Source organism: Montipora foliosa, chromosome 3, assembly GCF_036669935.1.
Source record: "Montipora foliosa isolate CH-2021 chromosome 3, ASM3666993v2, whole genome shotgun sequence".
NCBI lineage: Eukaryota > Metazoa > Cnidaria > Anthozoa > Scleractinia > Acroporidae > Montipora > Montipora foliosa.
The window spans coordinates 55268972-55280531 of record NC_090871.1 but is presented as its reverse complement, the minus strand read 5'-3'; the positions used below and the strand labels follow the sequence as shown (position 1 = coordinate 55280531).

General features: G+C 41.7%; 1 protein-coding gene and 1 long non-coding RNA gene across 2 annotated transcripts in view; both read right to left on the bottom strand.

The window, feature by feature from the left end:
• Positions 1-974: 974 nt before the first annotated feature.
• LOC137996131 (uncharacterized) lies at positions 975-2051 on the bottom strand. Its single transcript, XM_068841557.1, has one exon. The coding sequence runs from the start codon at positions 2049-2051 to the stop codon at positions 975-977; it is 1077 nt and encodes a 358-aa protein (XP_068697658.1).
• A 3715-nt stretch (positions 2052-5766) lies between these two features.
• LOC137995018 (uncharacterized) overlaps positions 5767-11560 on the bottom strand; it is a 13356-nt gene continuing 7562 nt past the window's right edge. The window contains exons 2-3 of the long non-coding RNA XR_011122246.1: positions 8177-8343; positions 5767-8070 (exon numbers count right to left, since the gene is read on the bottom strand). This is a non-coding gene — a long non-coding RNA (uncharacterized lncRNA). The remainder of the gene's footprint in view (positions 8071-8176; positions 8344-11560) is intronic.

Sequence of the window (11560 nt, the reverse complement as noted above, 5' to 3'; positions counted from 1 at the left end):
TTTTTCATCAATATTTGTTTTGCATAAAGCAAGCTAACAAAATCTGTACCTTGCTGAGTTCGCATTTGTTAGCGTTAATAGTATTTTCGGTCAGATGCTTCTGTTTTTTATGAGGGGTTTATTGTTTTGGTCTCCCATCCTAACACTAACCCCGCTTGATTAACTGAGGGAACTTGAAAATTATCAACATGTCAGCTCAGAAGCCAATGTTTCTCGCTTCTCTTTTATTTGTTATTCTTCAGAGACTGGAATGCTGTATTTCAATACCACACAATTCAGTGCCTTCTGATTTTCTGTGACACGTACCACAGGCAACCCAGTGTATGCTTCACGGAAGCATCTCGTTTATTCAAGAACTTGAGCCAGCTTTCAACGTCAACGTCGGAAGTGAAAAGCTGATGCTTTATTAATCTTTTCTGTTTTTATTATTATTATTATTATTATTCTAATCAGAGAACGTTTAGAAATACATTTGATAATAAAAATTAACGGTGAAAAACTACGACGTTTCGAAGTCTCCATGACCTCATTATCAAGTAGAATGTTAAAACTGATGTGAAATTGTAGCTCAGAGATTATATACAAATAAAATGTGACAAACTTCATTAGAATAATGAGCGTTCATTGTTATTGGTGTTTAACGTGTCAGTTCGTGCAGTATATGTTTAAAAAAATACTTTTGCACGTATTGAGTCAGACTGCGTGTTTAGCTTTGGTTTTCGTTCGCGAATGAATAACATTTCGTGAATTAGGCAGTCCATTTTCCCGCAGCATTTCTTGAGAACAGAAAACATTTCCTCTAGGCTAGTGAGTGCTACGCCGTGGGCTTCTTTCAGATGCTTGCCAATGACAGAGGCTTTATGTTCTTCTATGCGTTGATGAAGATGGCGTGTGGTATAACCGATATAATCCGCATCGCACGAATCACATTTGAAAATGTAAACAACGCATTGGTGGTTAATTAAAGCGGGCTTCTATTCTTGTATCTTGAGCTTTTCCTCGATCTTACGACTCGTGAAAACTGGTTGTAGGTCAGTTCCGATTTTCCGGCCAAGATCTTTCAGCTGATGTCTTGCTATGTCGGCCGATTTTTGGTCTTTAAATGGCAAAATTATTCTGACCGGTTTTGTTGTAGCCGCGTCAGCTTCAGTCGGAATTTCATGACGGCTTTGGATCGTAAAACTCGTGTACCCGGCGATAGCTGAGTTGATGAGTTTCACTCGGTACTTAAGCTTGGTAAACATCCGCTTGAGATCTTGGCATTCCTTCGTAAAAGATTCTTTCGTTGATGACAGGCGGTAAGCTCGGTTCAGCATTGTATTCAGCAGAAATCTTTTGCACTGCTGATCGACATGGCTCCGGTAATGTAAGAGCAGTCCTGTATCAGTTGGTTTACGATATACGCTTGTTGTCAGGTAGCAACCGCTTTTCTCGATCATCATACCGAGGAATGGAAGCTTGTTGTTTTCAGCAATTTCCATCGTGAACTGTATAGCAGGATGGCATTCGTTCAATGTTGCAAGGAAGGCTGTTGCGGCTTGAATATTCGGCATCGTGGCTAATGTGTCGTCGACGTACCTTTTATAGAAACTTGGTAACTTGTTGTTGCGATCCAGTTGTTCTTCAATGGAGCACAGGAAAACGTTTGCCATAAGGAGTCCCAGGGGCGAGCTCACGGCCACACCGTCCACCTGCTCATAAAGTTGACCGTCGAACTGAAATAGCTGATCTTTGGTTGCTATTCTTAAAAGTTCGGTAAGGCCTGTCTTTGTGAGGTTGAGACCATGCGTTTCATTAAACCAGTTGTTTTTAAAGGCTTTCTCAGCGATGATCTCAATAGTCTCGTCGAGTGGTACGTTGGTAAATAAAGCACATACGTCATAGGACACAAGAATGTCATTCGGGTTGAGAGGTGTTTCGCTTATCTCTTCGGCGAAGGAGAAGATATCGCAAATAGTGTGCTGATTTAATGAAAGGGGCTTAAGGTTCTCTTCAAGCCACTTGGCCAGGGCGAATTTGTAGGTCCCAGTCGATGATAGTATCGGTCGCATTGATAGTTGCTGTTTATGAGTCTTTGGAAGATCATAAAGGTGAGCAAGACGGGAACCTTTACGACAAACTGTGTCAGCAATCGGCTTTGGCAGGATTTTTCTGACGACGAAATCGAGCTGTTTTTCTTTTTGTAGTAAGGGATGGTAGTGTTTAGGAGGCCGGCCGCGTGTTTTCGGTCTTTCTGTGTTGATAGGGATGAACTTCGTTGTGTCTTTGATGGAAGCATCATTTAGTAGACGGATGTACTATGTCTTGTCCATTACTACTACGCCAGATCCTTTGTCGGGTTTTGTAATGACAATGTCTTCCCTTCGTCTAAGCTGATTTATGCCTTGTTGCAGTGCTTTGGGTGGTCTTGGGCCTCTCCTCTCAATATAATTCAGGGCAATGGAGCGAAGAGTCGCGGCGGCTAATTCTTTTTTGTCCTCCGGTAATGTGGGTTCAAGTCGACAGTAACCTTTTTCAAAGCTGGCTTTTACATCACGAGCTGGCACAGGTTGAGCGATGGAGAATTTCAAACCACGGCAGAGAACTAACTTTTCAAAGAATGACAGTCGGTACGATGAGATGTTTGTAATGTATTCGTCAACGTCAAATTCCTTGTTGATTAACTTCGCAATCTTGCTCGTGTGGCTGGTCATTACGTCTTCGTAGAGTTTCTTTCGAAGATCTGTCATAACACGTAAGATAAGCATGTACTGTAGCGGTGAACATTGCTGGCGGATTTCGTCATAGATGGTGTTCATTTCCATCTTCAACGTAGCATTCTGTTTCATTTTTGACCTACAACCAGTTTTCACGAGTCGTAACACGAGTCACGAGTCGTTTTCACGAGTCGTAAGATCGACGAAAAGCTCAAGATACAAGAAGAGAAGCCCGCTTTAATTAACCATCAATGCGTTGTTTACATTTTCAAATGTGATTCGTGCGATGCGGATTATATCGGTTATACCACACGCCATCTTCATCAACGCATAGAAGAACATAAAGCCTCTGTCATTGGCAAGCATCTGAAAGAAGCCCACGGTGTAGCGCTCACTAGCCTAGAGGAAATGTTTTCTGTTCTCAAGAAATGCTGCGGGAAAATGGACTGCCTAATTCACGAAATGTTATTCATTCGCGAACGAAAACCAAAGCTAAACACGCAGTCTGACTCAATACGTGCAAAAGTATTTTTTAAACATGTACTGCACGAACTGACACGTTAAACACCAATAACAATGAACGCTCATTATTCTAATGAAGTCTATCACATTTTATTTGTATATAATCTCTGAGCTACAATTTCACATCAGTTTTAACATTCTACTTGATAATGAGGTCATGGTTAATTATTATTATTATTATTATTATTATTATTATTATTATTATTATTATTATTATTATATATTTTACTGTTAAGTATTTGCTTAATCTAGCTTGATTAAGAAAATAACACAAACAGCGGTGATAAACATTGTATTCCAACGCATTTTTATAAGACTTGACGTTTCGTATGCTAGTCAACACACATTTTCAAAAGTGACCGTTACAATTTTTTAAAAACTATATATATATCGTAAACAATAGGGGTCTGGAACCTAGACTGAGAAAAATGATCTGCAGCAGTACGTGTCTAAATATAATGAAAAGTAATAGCTAAAACAGCAATAACTTCTCACTACTAACATTGACATTAAGGGAAGGCTTTAGCTCTTGAATGAACAAAGTACAAAATAGAAAGTACAAAGTACAAAACCTCGCAAGTACAAAAGCAACCTCATCCGCACTCTCACCTATCGATGCTTCCGAATTTGCTCCTCTCCATCCATCCGCTATTAAAGATCCGAGCAAGCTCCTGTTGCAAAATGGTTACATTTCAAGGCGTTATCACGTTCAACATTAACGATGTATTGAACAAAAATAAAAACAAATCAAATAACCCTGTTCAAGCTACAGTCCCCAAAAAAGATATCTTAATCGTGTTACCCTACTTAGGTCTTCACAGTAACCAAGTCACGAAACGTCTGAAATCCTGCGTATACAATTTCTACTCTTTCGTCAATCTGAAGATCATATTCCAAAACACACGCCGCATCAACTCCTGTTTTCCTTACAAAGATCGCTTGAACCGATCTCAGAGGTCCAAGGTCGTCTATAAAGCTGTCTGCTGGAACTGCGATGAATTCTACATTGGCAAAACAAAACGAAGACTCCACGACAGAGAAACAGAACATTTCAAGGCCCTAGCTAAAAGTGACCATTCATCAGCCATTGCTGATCATGTGAAAACCACTGGCCACGACATTAAATGGGATCACTTTGACATTTTAGCGTCCGGAAAGACTGACTTTCACTGCAAAATTAAAGAGACTTTGTTCATTCAAGAGCTAAAGCCTTCCCTTAATGTCAATGTTAGTAGTGAGAAGTTATTGCTGTTTTAGCTATTACTTTTCATTATATTTAGACACGTACTGCTGCAGATCATTTTTCTCAGTCTAGGTTCCAGACCCCTACTGTTTACGATATATATATAGTTTTTAAAAAATTGTAACGGTCACTTTTGAAAATGTGTGTTGACTAGCATACGAAACGTCAAGTCTTATAAAAATGCGTTGGAATACAATGTTTATCACCGCTGTTTGTGTTATTTTCTTAATCAAGCTACGATGGCCTAAGAACAAGAGTTTATACGATACTGCTTAATCTAGGTTCCATTCCCCTCATCCGCTTTATTATATATAAATAGCTGTTTTTAAATTTCAACGGTTACTTTTGAAAATGTATGTAGAGCACATACGAAACGTCAAGTTATAATCAAAATGAACAAGTTCAATATGTTTATTGCTGCTGTTTGTGTCTTATTTTTGTGGTATTGTCGTAGTCGTATCTGTCGTTGTTTCTTAAACTCCCTGTTGCTAATGCTCCCTTGTGACTGAGGAACTTAAATTAAGAAACGACGACGGCTGCAGCTATGACAATGCCACAAAACGATAATATCATATCGGTTAAGAGAGGAAAAAAAATCATGCTGAATGTGCGGTAGGCATTTCTGCTCATGTTTCTGCGTTACTCTGAACTGCACAAAGTTCATTTAGATGACTGGTTGTAAGACTCTTAAAACTTCAAAAGCGAGAACAGTCACATATCGCTTCATGTCAACTTGACCGTGACCATGTACAATCTTTTGTCCTCGGTTCACAAACTGAGCTTTTAATAAATTAATCAAAACTTTTGATTGGCTGCATTTTGGACAAAAGGGTGTGGTTTGCGCATGGTCAGGGCCAAAATAGCAAGCAAAAACAGAAAACAAAGAAACTTGTCGAGTTTCATAACCATCTCCATATATTTGAGGTCCTCAAATTTGATGATTTGACGACAACGCGAGAGTACATATGTCAACATTTTACTTAGCAGCCGCTCCTAAGCAATTTAGTTTTTAGGATACTTTGCCCACATTGTGCGACGTGAACAAGATGGAATAATGGCAAAAGACTTACGATGGAGCAAAATTACATTTTGAAGTGACGTTGTTATCGCCGCCCAGGTAAGAGCATATCAGGACTCTCTTAAACTGACTGTTCCCGGTAAGCAGAAAAATATTAAAACCAATCAAATTCTCTTGTCAAAGTGATTTAATTCGAGAACAAAACATTTTATTTAGACAAAGCAAAGTAATCGAGAAATTTCGTAGAATGGAATAAAAAGGATACCAAAAAAGATTTTTTTTATTTCGCCTTGAAAACGCAGGTATAAACAGATATCGCTTATATACAGTAAAAAAATCATTTAAGCTAACATTTGTGCATTCGTTAAGGATGCTCTTATTCGGCTACCAATGAAAGACGTTCAATATGTCACGTGATATTTCGGTGTTCGGTACATGTCTACGGCTCAGCGCGTGTGGTTAATCAGACCCTATTAACTCTGATCACACTTACAGAGTAGGACGTAGCCATTTGTTGAGAAGTTCTATTGACCTGGGTTCGATTGATTTACGGAGCAGAGGTGAATTTCGTCGTCATTTATTGTCTTTTACTGCGTCATTATTTCTTTGGATACTACTTTTTGTCCTAGGATTGAAAGACTCAATCCGAAATCACTGGTTTCTAAGACACAGCCAACAACCGTAGGGCCAAAAGACTTGGTCCAGAATCCATTAGAGCAAACACGAAAACCAAAGCAGAAATCCAAGTTAATTATTCTTTTTGTCACTATAGGTTACCAGGAGAAAGCGGGAGAAAGCCGTCTACATCTCTTCAGTTAAGAAGCAAAATAAATATAAGCTTATCTACGTACGAGGACACATCGCTTTGTTATATACGCTATTGCTCCGTTGCATTCATTTCCTTTGTCGTTATGCTCGCGTACTTTGCAGTTCTTTGCAGCATTGTCTTTGACAAATCTGACCTATTTTACCATCAAGTCCCCTTTCATGCAAAGTAGGACACACTGAAGAGGTTTTGTCCATCGAGGGAAATGTTAATCATGTCTGAAGATATTGAGCTTAACCCTGGACCAAAAGAAATGGAAATCTCCACTTGAAACACTACAAATCAGGTTAGCTGAAAATGGATTAAGATACTTAGACTGTAGGCGGATTCCACATCAATGTATATTCATCAATGAACAACATAGGACCTCGAGTCCTGTTCGTGCTCCTTCCCTCTGGGCAGGTTTGCCCAGCAGAAGAGACAAACCAGATGTCTCGTAAAAAACAAAAAAACAAAAAACAAAAAACAAAAAAAAAATCCGTGAGAATAGAGTGCACCTAGACGAAAGATGAATTTTTGTTCCAGATCTTTTCGGTTTTCTGTGTTCCAGTGCTATAAGGAAAGGCCACAAATTGTCATGTTGTGGTTGGAGTGAATAGGAAGATTAAAGCGGCCTGCAACTGGTTTTGGATGCATCCGTGTCGTTTCTTTCTACATCTCGTAGGGGTTCGCGAAAGCGGTCCACCAAATCTTCTCCCCGTTTCGCGTAGATGTTCTTACATAGTGTGCAAGTTATGCAATAGATGACATTTGCGAAGATGCATGTAAAGTGGTCAGTGATTTTAACGAATCGATTCGGTCCTGAGATCTTAACCATGTTAAAAATAAAAGGACAAGTTCCCGTTTACGCCATCTTCGTTTTGGTAGGAAACTAGGGACCTTAAGCAAGGACGTCGACGTCTGTGAGAACGTCATCTGGAAATATATCTTCGCGTTATTCTATTGATCCCGCGATTATCCCAAATCTTTTGTCATGACAAATGTGTGCAAACTCTCTGGGGATAAAACTATTAGGAACGGTGTTAAGAGGTAGAATTGGTAAAAACGGTGAATGAATGATTATGTAATAAACCACTCTCCTAGGGGCTTTTCAGGGTTAATAAACAACACTTTGTGGGTGACTTTGCCAGACCGCTTTTACAGCGCAAATGGTAGCCGTGCAGTTTACAATCTTAAGGACGGTGCCTATTATTGTTATTGCACATACGTTCTGCGCATCTCCAGATCGATACTCGGATTTCCTATCGCTGATGCTCACTAATACAGGGATATTTTTGCGCGGTTTAAAACTATCCGGAGAAAGTAGATCTTAGTAAGTACTCTTGGTATTCAAAAAGAAAATTGGGGGTAACCATGCATTTTTGAGAGATAATTAAGCTTCAATTTGAGAACGAACGCCATACATGGCTTTGTATTTTACAGCTTTTTACAAATATTGTTCATGAATTATCTTTGAAAAATGCGTGGTTACCCCAATTTTCTTTTTGGATTTCAATAACACTTGTTCAGATCTACATTTCCTGCATAATCACACACCGGGGAAAAAATATCTTTAATTAGTAGGCACCGTCCTTAACTGAATAAAAATAACGTTTCCTACTTAACTTAGTTAATTAAAGCGTGCGCGCATACCCGCTAAAGATCTAGCAGCGTAATACTGCACATACAAAAACATCGGGTTGTTGTAGATGACATCACTGCTGAGTATCTAGATGTAACCAGAGAAGTCCCCCAGTGGACGGTGCTAGGTCCAATAGCGTTTTCTCTGTTGATAAATGATGTAAAGCCGGTTAGCTCCTCTAGCTTATTAGTTAAATATGCTGATGATATCACAGTCAGCATTTCTGTTCGTGCTGAAGATAGAAGCATACCTGAGCTTGAAGTCAATTCTATAATGAAGTGGGCTGAAAAGAATCACTCAACCTGAGTAAAGCATGGGAAATGTTACTAAAAAGCCCGAAAATCCCACCACATCCTCTTGCTGTTGTAGAGCGTAAAACCCAGCTCAAGTTGCTCGGTGTTACATCTGAGGCTGACCCTATGAAATGGGACACACATATTGATCATTTGCTTAGTAAAGCCAGCAGTCGTTTGTATATTTTAAGAGTTTGTAAATTTTATGGCTACCCTAAGGAGCAATTAGATCTGCTCTTCCAAAGTTTAATTATCTCAGTCTTCACATATGCTATTGAAGTGTGGGGTTGCTGCTATTATGACAAATATCTAAAGAGAATACACAAACTGTTTATCAGGGATTTTAAGTCTGGATACTGTTTGAAGAAATATAGTATTTGTGATATTTTAACCACCAGAGACAGCAAATTATGGAATAAGATCGCATCTAACATCATTGCACTTGATGATCTCTTACCACCGAGGCGTACTTGGCAATTGCGCAGCAGGGGCCATGATTACATCTTACCTAGAGTTCGTAGTTCACGCTTTAAATCCACTTTTGTAAACAGATGTCTTTTTAGCATTGTTTATTATAAGTAGTTAGTATAGTGGGTTGAAACTCATCCCGGCAAACCCGATTAGAGTTATTCTTCATATTATATTGTTTCACATATTTCATATCCATTGTAAATAAGGCACGGCTGATGCGTGTAAGGATCCCTGGGGGGTAGTACCTCTCTGGTGGGGTAGTACCTCTCTGGTGGGGTAGTACCTCTCTGGTGGCCAAACGATCTAGGCGTCCCAGACTGGTCCCCCCACATCCAGCGGCATGGGACGCGAAAAATATGGCCAACTCGTCATCAGCAGGGGAGAAAACCCCGATAAAAAATCCTACCACGCTGGTGGCAGTGCTGCAGAGGTAGGATCCCCGATCGTCAGGGTTCTCCCTGCCATTGGATTCCGGACCTTTCCCTGCATAGGCACCGTGTGTTTGCTGCTGTGCAACAGTACTCCCACGATAAAAGATTTCACGCACAAGGCGTCTTCCAACATCTACATGCAAGCCCATACAAGTCCTTCGGCGATCGGCGAGAGGCGACAGGGACAGGATTAGTGAGATCTGGAAGTCCCTAGTCTCAAACCGGCACGTTTAGGCGGCAGAGTTCCGATTCAGTCGTTTCACTCTTGGATAGGAACAGAAGAGTGCCTCGGCAGCGTTCTCTGCGACTGAGCAGCCCTTTTTAGGATCCACTCTGCTCACCCTATAATTGGGAAGGGGCTAGAAGAGGTGCCCTAAAAATAGCCTGTTCCACCTACTCCTGGCTGGAAAACCGCATCCAGCAGGATCACCGTTATAGCGGTCGAAATACCTACAAATTACAATTTGCAACTTGGAACGTTCGTACGCTCCTAGATAACCACGAACATACTGACCGTCCTGGAAGAAGAACGGCATTGGTATCTCTCGAACTGAAGCGTTTTCAGGTTGATATTGCTGCCCTTCAAGAAACCCGAAGATCCGGAACTGGACAACTAAGTGAGCATGGGGGAGGATATACCTTCTACTGGCAAGGACGACCAGAGGGCCAGCCCCGAATACATGGTGTTGGATTCGCAATTCGGAACAAACTGACAAAGTATGTCACCTCTCTTCCCCATGGCGTTAACGAACGCATCATGAAAATGCGTCTTTCTCTGGATAAGGATCAAGGTGCTACTTTCATCTGCGCATATGCACCAACCCTAGACGCTGAAGAGGAGACGAAGGAAGTCTTCTACGCAACACTCAATAACATCCTAGCGAACATCCACAAAGATGACAAGATCATTATTCTTGGTGATTTTAATGCAAGGGTCGGAAGAGATCACGCTCTCTGGAAGGGGACAATCGGCAAAGAAGGGGTCGGGAATTGCAACGCTAAAGGAGTACTTCTGCTTACTTTTTGCGCGGAGCACCAGCTAGTTATCACGAACACCATATTCCGCCAAAAGAACAAATTTAAAACTACCTGGCAACACCCAAGATCTAAACACTGGCATTTGATTGACTTTGTCATTGTCCGAGCACGTGACCAGGGCGATGTCCAAATCACGAAATCAATCACTAGCGCAGATGACTGTTGGACAGATCATCGTCTTGTACGCTCGAGCTTTGCCCTGAAACTTCATCACAAGAAACGGCATATAGCAAAACAACCGAAAAAGAGAATAGATGTTGAAAGACTGAAAGATTGGGCGCTGCTTGAAGAACTGCAGCTTGCTCTCCGTCAGTCCCTTGCCTCCGTTCATGGCAATAACGTTGAGGAATCTTGGCAGGCTCTGAAAGCAGTCATCCTCTCAAGTAGCGAAGCCACGATTGGCTACAGCACCAGGAAACACCAGGATTGGTTTGATGAAAACGATTACGTCATGAAGAGCTCATAGACGGAAAGAGGAAAGCCTTTTGCACTTGGCAAAATGACCCTACGAATGATTACCTGACGGTGTAGAGATCATCTATCGAATGGACGGAGGGCAGTTTAATCTGCGAAGGCTGAAGGCACGGTCAAAGACCTCCACCACCTCACTGATTGAGCTCCAGTATGCGGATGACAACTGCGTCTGCGCCACCTCAGAGTGTCAACTTCAGGCAATTCTGGATGCGTTTACGCTCGCCTACGAGAGCCTCGGTCTCTCGGTGAACGTAAAGAAGACAGAAGACCTCTTCCAACCTGCCCCAGGCCAGCATTCCTCACCCTCTCCCATGAGTATCAGCGAATCCACACTAAAGAATGTCCAGACCTTCCCCTATCTTGGCAGTGTCCTCTCAACAAAAGCTGACATCGAGGCGGAGACTCTTCATCGCCTTAAGGCTGCAGGCTGTGCCTTTGGAAGGCTTCGTGAGAGAGTGTTTGCGGAGAGGAGTCTGAGGAAAGACACCAAACTCCTTGTGTAAAAGCTGTCGTTCTTCCGTCCCTTCTTTATGGCTCGGAGACCTGGACGACCTATAGCAGACACCTTAACGTCCTGGAAAAGTACCATCAGTGCTGCCTGAGGCGCATCCTGGGTGTGACCTGGCAGGATCGACGGACAAATTCCAGCGTCCTTGATGAAGCACAATGCACCAGTATCGAGGCCATGATAATCGAAAATCATTTGCGTTGGACTGGTTATGTTGTCAGGTTGATGGACTCGCGCCTCCCCAAGCAGATCCTCTTCGGAGAGTTGGGTTCTGGCACCAGAGCACAAGGGGGGCAGCGAAAGCGTTTCAAGAACAATCTCAAAGCAAATTTTAAGGTGTGCCACATTGGTCTGACGACCTGGGAAGATCTGGCACGTGACAGACCCAGATGGACACATGCAGTCCGGGAGAGCGTGGC

What these genes read in the sequence shown, in the direction of transcription:
- LOC137996131 (XM_068841557.1), bottom strand. Translation starts at nt 2,051, where the DNA reads ATGCGACCGATACTATCATCGACTGGGACCTACAAATTCGCCCTGGCC.